At 39.2% G+C, this 19,681-nt stretch overlaps 1 protein-coding gene across 1 annotated transcript in view; it reads left to right on the forward strand.

The window, feature by feature from the left end:
• Positions 1-19,681, forward strand: part of LOC108436234 (B cell scaffold protein with ankyrin repeats 1) — a 65,295-nt gene that overhangs the window by 11,919 nt on the left and 33,695 nt on the right. Inside the window, exons 4-7 of the mRNA XM_017712601.2 lie at positions 2,571-2,709; positions 3,170-3,312; positions 7,996-8,110; positions 15,177-15,373. Coding sequence (XP_017568090.1) covers positions 2,571-2,709; positions 3,170-3,312; positions 7,996-8,110; positions 15,177-15,373 — 594 coding nt within the window. The remainder of the gene's footprint in view (positions 1-2,570; positions 2,710-3,169; positions 3,313-7,995; positions 8,111-15,176; positions 15,374-19,681) is intronic.

Here is a 19,681-nt window from a genome sequence, read left to right on the forward strand (position 1 = left end):
TTATTTAGAAAAAAATATATAGTTTGTTGGGCTACAGTTTCTTATTAGTTTGTCCCAGTGATCTGTAAAGCTTGTCCAACCTAACAACAGTTGCTATGAAAGAAAACATTTGTGGATGGAGCATGAAAAGGTCTAAAAAGGTTTAAAGAGTTATTAGCACAAATAATGCTCATGGTGAAGTGCCTGAATACAGGATGGACATGAGGAGCAAATAGCACTGAACTCTCTTGACATTGTGAGGATAGATTAAGCCCTGCGTCATATTAAAATGACTGTACCTGCTTACAGTTAGTAAATAATCACATGCAAATCACACAAGGGACAGTAGCATCTGCTTGTCATTTCTAATACATTCATTTGTACACAAAAGTGTGTGTGTGTGTGTGTGTGTGTGTGTGTGTGTGTGTGTGTGTGTGTGTGTGTGTGTGTGTGTGTGTGTGTGTGTGCGTGTATGTGTGTGTGGGGCGTGGTAGTAATCATTAAACAGTCTTGTTGATAACTGCAGTATGTTTTATGGCCAAAAGAAGACATAACTGTGCACCAAGAGGGGTTTAACCTTCTTACAATACTACACCACACTATTACTGTCATTTTGTTATATTCAATTGTAATCACATACTTGCATTTGCATAATTAATGACATTTGCGTGCAACTTATGTTCCTTATTGACACTTTCAAGTCAGCACAGTATTTCCATTTGTTTTGATGACAAAAATGGCAAAAATGTAGAACATCTTTCAGTAAAACAAATCTATGCACAGCGGTAACTTTCTGTCAAGTTTAAATCATAATAAATATATATTCTACTCTGTGGAAATGTGTTTCAATAATCTACAAGTGGGAAAGCATGTTAAGTTTAACCCTGCTGAAAAAACAACCTGTCTACCTCAAGCTTCACTGATTGACCAGCATATATTTTGTTACATTTAATGGTTTAGTCTGTCTACCAACATTACATAAGCATACTGGTTGACCAGCTTGACAAAGCTGGCAATAAACCATCAAACTCACATATCCTTCTTCTTTCCTTCAAGGCTTTACATGGTCTGGCTCCGACATACCTTTCTGATCTCATTTCTTTATATTGTCCCTCTCGTGCTCTCCAATCTAATTCTGGACTCCTCACAGTTCCTTCAACTAGACTTTCTACTATGTGTGGCAAATCTTTCAGTGCTGCTGCCCCCGAACTCTGGAATTCTCTACCTTCCACTCTTCGTAATTGCTCTTCTCTGTCTTGCTTCAAATCTCGGCTAAAAACTTTCCTTTCTTCTTCTCTGTAGTCTTTAGAATTTTTTTTTGATACTGTGTAAAGGGTCATTGGGTTTGTGAAAGGCGCTATATAAATGTAACTTATTATTATTATTATTATTATTATTATTATTACATAAAAACATACCCTCTGCTAGTCTGCCAGCTGGTTGACCAGCGTAGGTTATGTTTTTGCCTAGACTGGACTATGACCAGTTTGTCTACCACCTTGACAACCAAAGACTATCTTAAACCATCTGAAAACAGCTACCAGCAAAACTTTGGTCTTTTTGGCTGGATTTTTCAGCAGGGCCTTTTCTTAATTCTGTGATGACTTAGACCCAATCCCACATCTCATTTTATCTCTACCCCTTGTTTTCAAATTACAATGGGCAGTGGTTGAAATCTTCCTGTGAAATGGGACAACCCTCAAATAAAAAACATTACTTCATAACAGGCTACTAGCAGTGTTCTGTAGACAATCCTGCCAGTCTGCAGTGATAGCTGAGAGTAAAGTTCAGCAACATTGCAGCTGGTCTTTAGTTAAATTTAGTGCATCGTATGCTTTCAAAGAGGAGGTTATGTAACAATTATATATTATTATTTATTCAACACCTAATTATTCACTGATATGAAGCTGAAGTCGGCTATTTGACAGGCTTTTCTCTGAATTTTCCTTACATTCTGTTGCTTCATGGGTCAATACTGCTGGGCTATTTAAGGTGGAACAGGAATTTTAGCTAGCTAGCTACCAAGACATTAGCATACTGTTAGCTTTTTTATGGTTGTTCTGCAGAAAAGGACCATAATACCTGGATATGACATTAAACTTAGGCAATACGATGGTTATCACAATGTTTTAATGGAGAACTCACATTTGTGGGTTACTTTGCTCGCTTGTGCAGCAATCTTGCCGGTTTTTCTTTTTTTCCTTATAATACTCCGTTTGGTGTGTGCCTCTGTTTGGAGGCCTCTATTTGGAGGGCCATGTAGCCCTAACACGTCACCCTCTCCACATAAATAAACAAAAAATCGGGACACCCTACCTCTATGCACAAACACACAAAACAGAGGGCTAAGGGCTAAGTTGTAGACGAGGGGTGAAATGGGATTGGGCCTTGACCTCTATGTAATGAACTATTTAAATATAGCTCAGACTGTTTAGTCCAGAGAAGTAGATTGTTGAGATGCTAACAGGGCTAATTCTGTTCCATTCTATTTAAACCATCAGTCCACACAGCAGGACATGCTAGCTGTGATCTTTTCTACCTTAACACTGGATATGTGAACATTTCTGTTATTATAATCTCTATCTTTTCAGAATCCAGGGGAGGTTTTCCTGCTCTTGCAGGAGCCGGTAGTTAGTAAAGACTGTGAGGTGGAGTTCAGTGGGGGTAAACAGAGAGCGAGAGTGAAGCCAATGAACTGGAACGAGAACACCCTCAGTGTGGTCGCTGCAGGTAAAAGACACACTCCCACCTGAATGCGGTTATGACGGGTCCCTGAGGCTTTTTGAATTGTGGCTGCAGTATGTCAACAAATGAGTTGACACTAGGCTTTAGGAGGACTATCTTTCACACTCTGAACAACACTGAGAAATAAAACTCTCAGAGCCCTTCCTCATACATATCTACATTATTAAACACACTATACCTACACATAAGTGCACTGTTTGAGACTAAAGCTTAGCATAATTTGTATTAGTTCATTTGTATTAGTTTGAATCAGAACCACTGTAGGTAGAATGTTTTTGGTCCCATATAAGTGGCCTTATATAGCTGATGTTTCTGATGAAATAGCCAATAACTGTAGGCATAGGCTAAGCTTACCTAATATACTATCAGCTCAGTGTGAAATGAGAGAAATACTGAGATGAGTAATATTTGTTTTGGTGAGCACAACGTTGATTGCATGTTACAGAATTTCCTGCTGGAAGTGTGGGTGTAACGCTGTACTGCAGAGGTGTAATCAAAGCCAAGGCACGCCTACACTACTACAGCACTATGGGAGAGATTGAACGCCTGCTCAAGCAGGCTGCGGACCCCATGAACTTCATGTGCCAGGTAGACAAACATGTGCCTGAAACACATTGAAATCCAGATTAAGCAAACATGATGGGCAGTGATTTGTAACAGAGCAGACAGCTTTACAATGAAGGTATTGAAAATATGAGAGAGATAATAATTTTAAGCAGCACAGGTCTACTTGACAAGAGCAATGCATCACCAATTCCATCTCAAAAACAGAAAAAGACCCTACAAATTTCCACATTACATTCCAAAGGAAACCAACACTGGTGTCATAATGCAATTAAATCACCATGTATTTCAAACCCAAAAAAGCTATGCAAAAAAGGCAACAAAACCTGTAACCACAGCATTACATATAAAGAAAGGACAAACAATAATTTGAATAATAAAAACAGACAAGACTGAGGAAACATTCACCTGGACATGCTGTTATAAGGCCAAATAAGGTGAGAAGCACAGCCACAACTAAAATTCTTAAGCCAAACAGAAATTTAGGCTACTCAATAACGACTAGCAGCACATACACATACAAAATTACTATTAGAGCTGCTACTGCTTCTTGCTTCTCTCTGATACAAATATCACCCTCACAATTCTTTCCTTCCATTATTTATCCCCTTAACAACCCAGGATTATTGCATACTAAGGATTATTTTGCTTAGGCTTATTACATACAAAGGCTGTGTAATTACAGGGAGTTCAATGCAAACTGGTTGAGCTATTCTTAGGTTAAAGAAGTGTGTAATAAAACTTTGGGCCTGCCGGTGAGCCCATGACCTGTTAAGAGGTGAAAGAAGAATTCCACGAACTGTTGACATGTAAACAAAGTCAATCAGAGTGGTTTGATTTGAAATGGTTCCTCATAGAGAAACTTACTGATTCACGCTTCTTCACAGTAGTGGTGACAGGAACCAGGGGTTGCAATGTCTACAGCACAAGCACCTGGGAATCAGTGCCTTCTGAGTTTTTCCATGTAATATTAAATGGCAAATAGTGGTAAATCTGAAATCTTGCTTGGGTTCTACCAGCATGTACCTCTTTTTAAAAAACAAGTTTTAGGCCAAAACCTTTTTGAAACTCTCATAACACAAATTCTCAGACACCAGGCAGGGTATTTGTAAACATTTTATACAATTACTTTTTGTGATGGAGCTTGTGTAGGCAGATGCCTGGTTCCTATCACCACCACTGAACAATTCTGACTGTAAATTTCTCTAAAATGGTGCATTTCTCACAAAACTATCTGAAAGGCTTTGCAATACAACTCAATTATGACTGCAGGCCCATCACTGATTGTAGTTCAAATATGAATTACAAACATAAAATATTGTCTTGATTTTACTCAGGATTTGTAAGAACATTATATTTAGTTTTAGACAGATCTGATTTAGTTTACTTTGATTGCTGTCTTTGTTTGCCTGATCCATTGATAGAGTAGGTTAACACTGATCATGTGAGAATTAGCATTCTGACTGAGGCTTTAATGCTTTAGGGAATAGGTTCGATTGTTTTTCTTGCAACACAGAAAGTAGTTATTTTGTGCAGTGTTCTTACATCATAGTGAATATTCATTACCAGCTGTTGCTGTTTTTACAAATAAATCTCTCAGTATTCTGCAGTAAGTCATCTTTTTTTACTCTGCAGTCATTTTATCACATCATTGTATTATTCTATATTCATCATATCTGTATGAAACTGTTCAGTAGTTCAAAATCCCATTACTCTCATTACTGAGGTGACTCAGCTTTTTAGCGTGTCGCTGCTATTAACAAGCTGAATGATTTACGAATTTTGAAACCAAGGTGGCAAACAAACTATAAACCTTAAAGTCTCAATCTCCACTGCTGATGTTGTACACCTCTGCATTGCTTCAGTTGATTCTATTTGCCAAATGAGAGCCTTTTTTCAAAAATGAAATAAAAATGGAAGGAATTTACTGTTGTTGGCACATCCAGGTACAACCTTATACAGTAGCTATTATAAGTTTACTGGGCTCAGTGCAACTCGTGAGACCACAAAAATCCTGTTAAATAGTAAAAAAAAACTCCTGCCAATGGCATTTCTAAACCCAATGGATTCAATTCCTATTTTCGAACAATGCTGAATTCTCGAGCAATGATTTATGCACAGGTAAGGCACTTCTATATGCCAGCAAATGAGTTAGATTACTAATTTCAGTCTTCTGTGGGTTATGTAGCACCAGCCCCAGGGCCTTGATCTAATTATCAGTGAGACCAATGACTATGAATTCCACATCACCCTTCAGCCACATCAGAGCTGCTAGGACATTAAGCATTCAGCCAGCCATAGACTGATCTTTTTCCATGCCAACTTAACCCAACTAATTGAATTTGCCTGTTCTTGAAGGCAGAGTCAGCAGCTCCATCAGTATTTTGGTCAAGCCAAGATGAAACTATAGATACTTGTTCATACATTTTCATCTTCAAATATATTGCCTTTCTCTCTGAGGTTTTCCATTACAATGCAACCAAGAAGTATAACCAATAATTTTGGATATGGAATTAATATATACACTGCTCAAAAATAAGAGGGAACACTCGAATAACACATCCTAGATCTGAATGAATGAAATATTCTCATTGAATACTTTGTTCTGTACAAAGTTGAAAGTGCTGACAACAAAATCACACAAAAATCATCAATGGAAATCAAATGTATTAACCAATGGAGGCCTGGATTTGGAGTCACACACAAAATTAAAGTGGAAAAACACACGGCAGGCTGATCCAACTTTGATGTAATGTCCTTAAAACAAGTCAAAATGAGGCTCAGTATTGTGTGTGGCCTCCACGTGCCTGTATGACCTCCCTACAATGCCTGGGCATGCTCCTGGTGAGGTGGCGGATGGTCTCCTGAGGGATCTCCTCCCAGACCTGGACTAGAGCATCCGCCAACTCCTGGACAGTCTGTGGTGCAACGTGGCGTTGGTGGATGGAACGAGACATGATGTCCCAGATGTGCTCAATCAGATTCAGGTCTGGGAGAACGTGCGGTAGTCCGTAGAATGGGCGGTAGTCCATAGCTTCAATGCCTTCATGAGGAACTGCTGACACACTCCAGCCACATGAGGTCTAGCATTGTCCTGCACTAGGAAGAACCCAGGGCCAAGTGCACCAGCAAATGATCTCACAAGGGGTTTGAGGATCTCATCTCAGTACCTAATGGCAGTCAGGCTACCTCTGGCGAGCACATGGAGGGCTGTGCGGCCCTCCAAATAAGTGCCACCCCACACCATTACTGACCCACTGCCAAACCGGTCATGCTGAAGGATGTTGCAGGCAGCAGATCGCTCTCCACGGCGTCTCCAGACTCTGTCACGTCTGTCACATGTGCTCAGTGTGAACCTGCTTTCATCTGTGAAGAGCACAGGGTGCCAGTGGCGAATTTGCCGATCCTGGTGTTCTCTGGCAAATGCCAAGCGTCCTGCACGGTGTTGGGCTGTGAGCACAACCCCCATCTGTGGACATCGGGCCCTCATACCATCCTCATGGAATCGGTTTCTAACCGTTTGTGCAGACACATGCACATTTGTGGCCTGCTGGCGGTCATTTTGCAGGGCTCTGGCAGTGCTCCTCCTGTTCCTCCTTGCACAACGGCGGAGGTAGCGGTCCTGCTGCTGGGTTGTTGCCCTCCTACCGCCTCCTCCACGTCTCCTGGTGTACTGGCCTGTCTCCTGGTAGCGCCTCCAGCCTCTGGACACTAAACCTTCTTGCCACAGCTCGCATTGATGTGCCATCCTGGATGAGCTGCACTACCTGAGCCACTTGTGTGGGTTGTAGAGTCCGTCTCATGCTACCGCGAGTGTGAAAGCACCACCAACATTCAAAAGTGACCAAAACATCAGCCAGAAAGCAGAAAGGTACTGAGAAGTGGTCTGTGGTCCCCACCTGCAGAACCACTCCTTTATTGAGTGTTTCTTGCTAATTGCCAATGATTTCCACCTGTTGTCTATTCCATTTGCACAACAGCTGTGAAATTGATTGTCAGTCAGTGTTGCTTCCTAAGTGGACAGTTTGATTTCACAGAAGTTTGATTTACTTGGAGTTACATTGTGTTGTTTAAGTGTTCCCCTTATTTTTTTGAGCAGTGTATATATATATATATTTGTATGTATTTTTACTTCAGCATGATGGGGTAAATTCTTGATTAGTTTCTTGATTGATGAGTTTAACTATTTAATCCATGTAAAGAGGTTTTATTCTTGATTTAAGGAAAAGGCAAGTAAAACATTTGTCCTCCTGTATATATGTGTTAAATTCTTGATTCAGGATAAAGCGAATTTCAATGTTTATCCTTTTAGCGTAAAAGATTACATTCATTTTTTTCCCTTCTGGGTAAAGGAGTTTTGTTTTTTTTTAATTCTGGAAAAGGCAAATTAATTCTTTTTTCCCTCTGCATGAAGGAGATAAATTCTTGATTCTTGAATAATGTAATTAAATCATTTTCTCTTTGTATAAAGATTTTTTTTCCTGTAAATAAAATAGTAAAATTCTTTAGTCTATAAAATGTGAATTTGGCATTTTCCCTCCTCTTAATAATGGTGTTAAATTCCTGATTCTGGAAAAAAGCAAATGCAATCAGTTTTTCCCTCTGAGTAAATCTACCTATTTCTTCTGTGTTTCTTTTTTATTTTTTTTGGTTAAAAGGGTTAAATTCCTGATTCTACACTAATATGTGCCTTCCTACTTTCTTCAGGCCTTTCAAGTGTCCTCCACAGAGAAGCTGGATCACATTCTGGGGTCTTGTCTGATGCGGAAGATGCCTACTGGAGGTTTTCAAGGCTTACAGAATGATCAGACTGTGTCTGGATGTAAGTGATTCTCTGAGACAGATTTTAATAGCTGAGTTCTCCATTCAGGAGAAGAAAGAGCTGAACTTACCCACTGTCTAGAAGCACTCCTCACTGGTCTCTGATCCCTGATCTGTTTGTGTAGGCTAACTTTTCTAGTACCTCATTCCTCATTCTGTTAATGAATAAATGATGGAGGCAAGCCGCCTCGGCCCACAGAGGTGCAGTAATGTAGGCTTGTACTACTGACATGTGTTTCCTTCAACTCACAAACACAGCATGACCCAGATCCAGAGCACTGAAACACATGCCAGTCTCAATCCTAATGCCAGTCAATGCTAATGCTAATGCCACATTACAACACACAAAGCATATCGAGTGTTTGTATTTGAGCAAAACACAGTAAGCAATGATCACAGGTGTCTTCATTTCTTAATCTGGTAGTTTGGAGTGATATTACTGCTCAGAAGCAAAGTGGTCAATTGTTAGCACCTCAAGTAAGGCTGGATGCAATGAAATCTAGTCCAGTGCTTCAGGGCATCATACTCATCAGAAAACCGATTGACGCTGAATTTTCCTCAAATTTTTAAAATAAAAACATAAAAAAATAAAACTAAACAAAAATAAAACTTCATAATGTATGATCCACTCCAGTCCATATGGTCTACATTATGGAGAATAATGTGATAAATCATTTACATATATGTGCCCATTTAGCCCTGCCCATTCACACTGAAGAGCTGGAAGTTAGGGAGTGTTTCAGTCTGGACTGCTTTTTGAATGAGGGCAACCAATCAGAACAGAGATTGTTCAGTCTTAAAGATAATGTAACGCAATTAGCTTGTTTCATTCTAAGGAGCAAGGAAAGAAAACGTTAAACAAAATTAATTATGATGGGTTTTGTTACATAAATCCAGACAAACATCATAAGTGGACCTATTCAAGTGCTACATTGGGCAATATCCCACCTTCTTCAGTGTCCTGTCGTTGTAGAGAGACAAACAGCTTACTTTGAGGTGATAAAAATGCATCATGTGACGGTTTCTCTGTTTCTAGAGAAATTAGATGAAAATCATTTTCAGGCCATTCTTCACGGCAACCAGTTACAAACCACCATCTTCATCTTCTGCTTCATTGTATCCTGAGCCAGTGGTAGACTCAGCAATGCAAAAGGTTAAACAGGTGGCATTTTCTAAATTTTATGGGAAAAAACTCTTAACATCCAGTCTTCACAAAGCCGAGAGCTAATCATGGTGGGCGTGTTTGTTGTAGACCACCATAAATTACTGTAGATTGCTTCTAAGTCATTCATCCCCTTGTGTGAACTCTATTTTCAGGGGAAGGGCATGAGAGTTGGATGACTTCATGTAGCCCCCATCACTCTCTTCTTCTTTCTTTAACATTTTCTACCTGTTTTTTTTCTCAACTCTTTCTTTTTCACAGATTGCAATTATCCATTCTCCATCTGTATCTGTTGCTGTGTCCCTTTTTCACCTCATTCTTTCTAACTTATTGAGTTCTTCCTCTCTGTCTGTCTCTCTCTCCACACACACACTGTTGTAGACACTCGCTCAGCAGCTCTATGAATATTTAGGTTCTCCACTTTCCCAGCAGGGTGTCATGAAAGCAATATCAGTCTAGTGGGGGAAGTCATGTCAGTTTTAATTTGACCTTTGGTTCCGCTTGACTGATGTTTGTGATGCACCTCCTCACACAGCTTCCTCTAAGATCCTCCTGCATATTCAAATCCTCAATGAAGTTTTGCATGCCGATCAGATCAAGTCATTTGACTGTTTTTGACCCTATTTTGTAGCCACAAATGAAAAGGGCAGCATTTACCAAAGGACATACATCACTGATATGCCATTTTTGTGTCCCAATGTAGGCCTAAGTAGGAAACAACGTGTTGGCACATTTTTAGATATATTACCATCTGTTAAAGGCTTTTTATATTTGTCTTAAGATGATGTGCCATAGAATTTCTCTGTTCTGGGATCAACTTTGTACATTTCTTGTGAATGCAGAGAATTCAATTGAGGAGTGAGGTAGTGGACTTTTATTGAGGGCAAATCCAGGGTCATAGTCAGAACAGTCCAGGGTCATAGTGCCAATACGGAGAGATTGTGGGGCAGACATGACAAAACCAGAAAACATCCAACAACACAGAGAAACAAAGCAAACATAGACCAATACATCAAACAAAGACTGATACAAAGACCAGCAAACACAAGGGGCAAACACAGGGCTTAAATACACAGGGATAATGAGGAACAGGTGAAAACAATCATGGGCAGAGTTACAAAGCAGGGGGCTGAACTAAACCAAAACAAAAACGCACATGGACAGGACTGGGAGGGGCCAATCATGACAGAATTGTTCTACCACTGTCAGTATTAAATTTTGAAATCAATTAGCCATTTATTTTGAGAATTTATTTCAAGACTCTATCCATGAAAAATGGACACAGACAATCAAGTACCCTGCCCGGGAGAGGGTCACTGGGACCTACCCCTGGAGCCAGGCCTGGGTTTAGCATCCCTCGGTCGAGCACATGGTGGTCAGGCAGCCCACGTGGGAGTCAGAGCCAGAAGCTTCTAGCGTGTCAAGCTCCATTTCTTTGGTGGAGGTCCCTGAGATAGTCAGCAAGCTCTTCAGTGGTAAGGCCTGGGGGTGGATGAGATTCATCCATAGATGATGCTAGCGCAAAATAATACATCAGTAATTACATATTGTAACACGGAGCGAGGAGGTGGACGCATATGCTGAGATAAGCAACTTTTATTGAGGGCAAATCCAGGGTCGTGGTCATGACAGTCCAGGTTCAAAAAGCCAACACGGAGAGATTGGGGTTCAGACATGACAAAAGAAACACTGAATCAAACAACACCAACAAACAATCAGAACATCTAACATCAAACAAACGAAGACCAACAAGAAACTCAGGAAAACACAGGGCTTAAATACAAACAGGGATAATGAGGGATAACCGGACGCAGGTGGAAAACACAGGTGAAATGAATCAGGGGTGGAGTCAAGAAAAAAAGAAAAAAATGCACCAAAAGGTAAACAAAAAGCACATGGGGGAGTGGGAGGAGCCAAGCGTGACATATATATATATATTATATACATGAATGACACTCCTATACTGTTTGGCACCAGCATGAAAAATGCATGGATGAAAACAGATTCCCACAGTGCTAATATTTGACAGCAAAAAATTAATGCATTATGCAACAACTCAAAGCAAAGAAAAACTCTCCTGATCAGAGCCATAATTAGACAGCAATTACATAACAGTCAGATTGAGATTACAGTATTGACAGCAGTGTATTACTGGTGTAATTCTCCAAGGGGCGGAAAGGGCTTGGTGAAAAAAATGCATCATCTTAATTGTTGTTTCTCCTTAACCTGCCTAGAGTTACATCACATTGCACTGTTCTAGTTGCAGCACTTAATAGACCTCATAATAATCTTGATAAATCATGAGAAATCTTTGTCTTTATTGTGCAGACCATAGTTCACAAGAAGGTCAACAAAGCTAGATCTGCATTCACAAAACATCTTGGGCTATGATTGGATACCTACTTCTAATCAAATTTCTATTTTTCTAAAGGAATCATGGACAGGGTTCTGTGAATAAAAGCCATGCACTGAATTTACTTGATTCGAATGTGTAAATCTTAATGTACCGACAATGCATTTGAATCAGGTTAATATGTTTTTCTCAGTGTGAGATGGCCGTGCAGTAAGTGATATATTGTTGCTTCGCTGGTCATTTTCATATGTATTTAATTTTTTTTTTCTCTCAGCAAGGATGGATCATAGCATTTGCATTCAGGAGCATTCCAGTTTAAAGTTAGCATTTGATGTCATTTGTCATGTTATGTAATATTCTGTAGCAGAGCATTTCATTCTTCAGCATCAACACTTTGGCAGTATTGACAGTTTTGTCTCATCTTTGTGTTTTATTTCAGCAATGTTTCCTTACTACCCAGCATGCACTATGCAAATGTGACTTATGACTATTTAGAATCCCCCCACTGGCTATAAAGTAACCCACTGATGCACAACAGATTTAAAGACTAATAAATGCAGTAACATAAGATATCTGGCCTCTATTTGCATTAGCCAGCTTTTCGGCACTTCTGTTTTTCAAAAGTTATGCCCACTTCCAAGACACACACACACACACACACACACACACACACACACACACACACACACACACGCACACACACACACACACACACACACACACACGCACACACACACACATATATATATATATATATATATATATGTAATAGTTAAATGTTTCATTTTGGCAATAAACAATTGATTAATCCATGCTCAGCTCACAAATGCATTCTTTCATAGTAACAGTTGCCAAATTGGACAAACTTACTGGCAAACAAACATTGGCAAAAACACTGCTCAACTTAATGAGAACATGTACAACAAAATTCAGTTTATTTGGCAAAATATGGAAATTGGAAATGCTTAATTAATTTCAAATCAATAATTTTATATGTCTGCGAAAGGTTATGTTGTTAAAAGGGATCAAGTTTTTGTTGTCAGTCAAGCTAACATTAGCACAGTACAAATCCATTTATATAGTGAAGGCTGGTAGCGTTTAAACTGGAAACATTATAGAATCTAAGCATGTTTATTACACTGGGTGGGATTTTTCCTAGTGTCTTCAATCTTGTTCAACCATGCAACAGTTGCTACAGCTGCTCATTTGTAGAAAGAGCATGAGTTGATAAATTAACACAACTTAGCAATAAGGTGACTGGGCCCATGCTAGGTGCCAGTGACCTCAGGCTTGATTCTAATGAGACGATGGTCAGACGAAATGTATCCAGACCTATAGTCTAAGGCAGTTGATCAAACTAAGCCCAGTTTGCCAAAAGCATCTCAGTGTTAAAGTCATCTTAACTAGTAGAGAGAGTGTGTGGTGCTTGCTCCACCACTTAAGAATCGTTGAATTATCTGAGATACTTTTGTTAAAGCCAGACTAGTTCATTAACAGGTTTAGTAAGTGCGTTAGTATAGAAAATGTGTCTGGATTTCAGCCCTGTAAGATTAAAGGTAGCAACTGTAGTTTAAATCTTCTACTCTAAGATGCTTTGTGAATGCTAAACTCAACCTCAATTTGTTAAGACAGAAAGTGAAAGCTGGTCCTAAATAACCAGCAAGACTTGGCAGTTGGTACCTGATTGATGGTGTAATCTGTCCATCAGTAGCCAGGTATTGATTCAGTGACCGACAAATGATTGCCAATACAAGCCTTAGAGCTGCCCTCTGCAAGGGTTGTCAGCCATCAGTCATTTTACAAACAGACACAAGCCTAGATTAGTTGTTTGGAAAGTTACTCAAGGAGTTTTCTCATACTCAACCCAGCACAGCTAACAAAACAGTTGCTTTAACCAGCATTGCCATTTGGTACAACAAAGCCCACTCTAAAATGTAGATGTGCAGCAGCACAGTGCCCACTCATAAACACTGTATTGTCTTTGCTTCTCTAACACCCACGCATTGAGTTGGAGTTTGGAATCAGCAATGAAGGCCGTGGAACAAGCTAACCCTTGCTGTTACTTCCAAAGCAGTGATTGTCTACCAGTTTTAAGTGTTTTTTTTTCTGCATGCTGTGTTTGAGTCTACTGGCTATAAGTGCGCAACTTCAAAATTTTGAAATAAAACAGGTGCAGCTCCCCATTATAGAGACTTATATTCATACTGGTAAATACCTTCTTGGCTTAGAGCAGAGTAGAGTAGATGTGATGAGTTTTTGTAATATACACGGTATGGATAAAAGTATTGGGACACCTACACATTGCTACACATCACTACACTAAACTGAATCCATATGCATTAATATGGGGTTGATCCCCTTTTTGCAGTTATAACAGCTTCCACTCTTCTGGGAAGCTTTCTACAAGATTTTGGAGTGTGTCTGTGAGATTTTGTGCTTATTCATTTAGAAAAGCATTTGTGATGCTCAGACACTGATGTTGGACAAGAGGGCCTGGCTCTCAATCTCCATTCTAGTTCATCCCAAAGGTGATAACTGGGAACAAGTGCTTCCACACCAACACACCCAGCCATGCCTTTATGGACCTTGCGTTGTGCACTGGGGTGCAGTCATACTGCAACAGAAAAACAGATGAAGGCCTTCCCCAGACCATTCTCACAAAGTAAGAAATTGTTCAAAATGTCTTGGTATGCTGAGGCATTAAGATTTCCCTTCACTGGAACTAAGGGGTCTAGGCCAATCCCTGAAAAAAAACCCATAGCATTATCCCTCCTCCACCAAACTTTACAGTTGGCACAACGCAGTCAGGCAGGTAAAGTCCTCCTGGCATTTGTTAAACCCAGACTGACAGATAGAGAAGCGTGTCTTGTCATTCCACAGATTTTCACTGTTCTAGAGTCCATTGGTGACATGCTTGAAGAACCAGTGTTTAAAGTACTGAAAACAAGTTTCCCAAAAAAAAGAAATAGAATTTGTTATGATGGCAAAGTGCAAACACATTAAATACTGAATGTTTTAGCTAGTTTTTTTAATATAAAATTTATATTTAGCTGATGTAATTTTTTTTTTAAATATAAAATGAAAAAATGTGCTTAATGGCTATTTTTGCTGGAATTTAAATAAAATACTTTTGCACAGTACTGTATAAAAACATATACAACTGAAGATGTGAGCAATGGACTTATTATGTACAGTTTCAATACATGAAATTGCATGTGCTAATTGCAGAAGAAGAATGTAGGAGGGGTCCTTGTTTTTGAGGATTATGGCACGGGATACACCACAGATATATTATGTATAATGCAATGTATATATGCAGAGGGATGTGGGAGGGGTCTTTTTAGGAGGATCCTAGCTTGGGGAAAAAAGGCTGCGTAGGTGAGAAATTAGTGCCGGTATTCAGGGCTCCCACTCTTGTTCTGAGAGTGAAAACACTGAAAAAGAAAGTGACTGAGATGTAAGTGGTCAGCTATAAACTCAGAAGAGGTTTGACCTTTTCTGTAATATTAAGTAGGTGTCAAGATTTAAAATGGAATTTTTTGTCACCTGCAGCCTCACATTCTGAGGACATTCCCACTCTCCTGCACTTTGCGGCCGAGCATGGATTGAAGGACTTAGCTAGCATTCTTTTGCAATGCCCTGGAGCCCAGCAGGCTATGAGAACCACCAATTGCCTTGGATACACACCTCTGGTGCTAGCACACACATATGGGCACACCCAGCTCCACGTCCTCCTTCAGGAGTCACTGGTGAGTACATGCTGAGAGGTTCATGAGAATTAACCTTAAAGGGGAAATTAGAAATGGCTGAAGCTATGTTTATTATGATTAACCACTTTTCATAGTTTTGAAAGTAAGCTATGCTATTTTTCTTCTGTAATACTGATGTAATATATTTTGATGGACATGATACTGATAAAAAATAACTGGAAGCAAATTGGACTTTCAACTTTGTAGGTGAGAGAGCAAGTCAGCATTTATAAAAATGTTTTTACTGTGTTTACATGCTCGTTTTTACTGTAGCAGTTATACACAATTTGTAATAAAAGTGCGGCAGATAAACAAAACTGAGCACATTCACCTGGGTGGAGACACGTGCATTGTTTTCACACCAGAGTGTTCTTACCTCTTATTTTTTCACTCACCATTGCTCACTAGCAGCTCAACACATATAACTGCATTTCATACACAGAAAGCCAACAGTCCTGCTTAAACTGATAACAGAGTTATGGGGAAAAGTATTGGTAACACTGCATTTGTATAGCCTGCTATAGATGCTTTGCAAATGGTCATCTAACATTTAACTTATGTTTGGCTATATATCTATTAAACTCACCATATTTTTTTCCAACTCCAGCCTTCCTAATCCAAACCCTTAACTTCAACCCAAAACCTAAACCTCACACTAACCCCCAGCCTGGTCCTAACCCTTAATCCTAACCCTAACACTTCTAAGAATCAACTGAGCATCACCAGATAGTTTGTTAATAATTTCAACATCTGTAGATGATCTATAGAGAGCTATCCAAACAGAGTGAGAACAAAATATTACATTTGATTACATTATGCATTTGAAAACATTCAAGTCATTTTCCTTTCCACCACTGAATAGCCATGCAGAAAAGAGTAAAGAAGCTACAATATCACCAGTGAAGTCTCATCATCTCACATGCAGAGACTTAGGCAATTTAGCTACCTCTTCTGTAAAGAAATTTCTTACAGAACAAAATGAAGCCAGTGCTTTTTGGAGAGAAGTATGGTTTAGCACTTTTGCACATTACAGTGGTAGTTACCTCAGGAGACTGAGCAGATGAGTAGAAGAGTGGTGCTCCACAGTGGGGTGCCGCAGTGGGAGGCAAATATAATCTTCTCTCTTCAAGAGGAGTAAGAAAACAGCCTAAATAACGCAATAGATGAAAGTAAGCCATCCCTTGCAACAAATGAAGATTTCAGAATTTTAAACTGGGAGATATACAAATAATTCAGTCATGATCACATTTCATGTGCATGTGATCTACAGTATAAGCAGTTTATGTACACTGTCATCAAAGCCTGGATTTAGTCCTCACAGTGGATGAATTTGTGGCACTAATCTAATATAAAGTAAAAGTGATGATCTGGCCAAAAAAAAATAATTTACACAACCTGTCTCTCAGCTCTAACACAGTTGATCAAGTTTTCTTCTAGTTTTGCATTATAGTTGTCAGGCTAATGTAGCTAACAAGTAATGGAACCTTAGCATTGTGCAAGCCTAAATCATCACACTCTTACTAATTTGATTTCTGGCCAGAACCACAAAATAGTTTACTCCTTTAGCTGGCTTGTACACACTATGTTTGCTTTTTAAAAATATAAATCCATGATTTTTCCCTTTCTTGCCTCCATCTCAAAAGCTATGTGAACAAAAGCAACAATTCCTGTGACCGCAGTCACGTCTCTTATGCTGCAGCTAAGCTCAAACTCAAACAAATGAGTGACACAACTATAGTTGCTAGCCAACCCCAACCCACACAAGCTGGGTATTTACAACCACCGAGGGGCCTGAAGGGTGGGGCGGTAGTCCATAAATAAGGGCTGAAGAGTGAGCAGAACTGGCTTCAACCAGGCAGGTATGGACCCCGTGAGACTAAGGTCAACACAGTTTGCTGGTTAACCACTCTTTTAGTCCTTTTTTCTTTTCTTCATCCAGTGACGCAACTGCTGGCAATGCATCCAGTCAATTGCACTCTGGCCCATAGCGCAGGAGTCTGTGGTGACTAGGCCACCTAACACCATTAATAGACCCCTGATATATATACAACTTATACAAATTTACTCGTGGGTAGTTACAATAGCTTAATGATGCTTTTTACTCTTTAGCTTACATTAGAGCACCAATTTGGGTGAGACATAGTAAGAAGAAGTAAACAAGACATATTTTCAAGTCATCAATGGTAATTTTGGGGTGGTGGTGGTACATGAAAGTGTTTTGAGTTGGGAGTGCTGAAATTTATATGACACAAAATGACATCCTGCAACATGATATGCTTTTTTTCAGAACAATTTTTAAAATAATTGACATCAAATAGAGTGTGTCATAGCACCCTATAGCATAACAAGATATGGCAAAATATAGATTTAGCTGACACATCAAACCTTTGTATTTCTGAATGCAAATTAGCTCATGTTGTTGATATGTGGCACGGAAACCAATCGTGCCATGCCTGCAGTCAAGCTCCAATCTGAAAATTCAACATTCTAACAGACCCTGAGTGGGAGATGGTTGATAATAGTTGTAAATAATCAATATATAAAATGTGGGACATTATTATATTAAGTAAAAAAATGAGTGTGTTTACATGCACTTAACAATCTGACCACTGCAGAAAATCAGATTTTGTCAGTAATTTGCTCAACAAGTTTACAGGCAATTGAGTAATCAGATAATGGGAAATTTGGTCTATATGAGTCAGGCTGTAATGCGATTTCTGCTTTTCAACAAGCCAATAAACTCACAGAATAAATGTAATGTAACTCTAACATCATGCTGCAGCTTTTTTTTTAAATCAATGCGAAACTTATGCGAACAATAAAAATATGAACACATCATCTTGATGAAGAATATTTAAACTCTTCATTTTGTCATGTATGTAGTTGGTTTGAGCATCACTCCTGTTTTGCTGCCATCTCACCGCAAAGATGCTTGCTTATTTCTGGTGCCACGATCTGTTTTCGCACATGCGCAGACTGAGAAATCTGAAAGAAATCCAAATAAGAGTTTGCATGAGCTGAGAAATCTGACTATGGAGCTAAAATCCAGCTCTCTTTATCAGTTTTCTTAAGCGGATTTCTAGACCTTACTCCAGTCTAAGAAATCAGAGTATGCTGTTTGCATGACCATTTGAATAATCTGAAAGCTATAGAAAGTTGATTATCATCAGGGTATTGAGAGCATGTAAACACACTCAATATTAAGCCACTTTGAGCCTTATGTCTATCCCACAACTCTGCATGTACTTTTACTTGCTTGTGTTTTAGCAACATACATCTGAAGCAGCTAGCAGTTAGCAAAGGAGTTGATGAAAACGCAGCATTCACTTTAAAAGTGCATGTTTACTACAGGCTTTAAACTATATTAATAAACCATAAAAATACAAATAAAATCGTTCCCTTGACAAGCACATATACACTCTCAGAAAAAAGGTACTAAGCTGTCACTGAGGTGAGAACGTCAAGGCTAGGTCTTCAGGACACTTTAGTTAGGGAGCAGAATTGTGCCATATTCAGGTGCACTTACAATATGTTTCTAAAGTTGCATTGAACTTTAATAACCATGTTGTGCCTTTGTGGTTATGTTATGTTCTTTGTTCCTCAATGAATCAAAATGTACCTGTACAGTAGCCTTTTTTGGACAGTGTAGGCCTTTACTATTTGTTTCTTTTCAAGAATTCTGAAATCTAAGGGTGCTGTGGCCTCCTTAGCACCCTCACTTGCCACATCCCTGTGGGAGGGTGTTTGCTTTTTGCACTGGGCCCATAATATCCTAGGCTATAATAGAATAGAATAGAATGCCTTTATTGTCACTATACACAGTACAATGAGATTAAGAGCAACTCCATCTCAGTGCAAACACACAATGTAAACAAATGACACGGAATAGAATGGGGAGGGGTTGTGCACAGTTCTATGCGTTTGTATATATATGTATATGAAATAAATATAGAAACAAAATAAAAACTATGTTTTTTACAAGATATAAATATGGAGATATTTACAGTTGTATTGTATGTACAATAAATATTGCACATTGCTAAGTATTGCACATATTCCTGTATAATGTACATACATGTACAGTATGATTGCACATTTCCGTATGCAGAGTATTGCACAGTAGCTGGTAATGGAGTCTGGGAATAGACTGGTATGTAGGTGGTGATGGAAGTCTGGGGATAGACTATCAGTGCATCTGTGAGTTGAGAAGTGTTATTGCTTTTGGGAAAAAACTGTACTTAAGTCTGTTTGTCCTTGATCTGATGCATCTGTACCGCCTTCCTGAGGGCAACAGGTCAAACAGTACAG

This window comes from Pygocentrus nattereri, chromosome 2, assembly GCF_015220715.1.
Source record: "Pygocentrus nattereri isolate fPygNat1 chromosome 2, fPygNat1.pri, whole genome shotgun sequence".
In the NCBI taxonomy this organism is placed as follows: domain Eukaryota; kingdom Metazoa; phylum Chordata; class Actinopteri; order Characiformes; family Serrasalmidae; genus Pygocentrus; species Pygocentrus nattereri.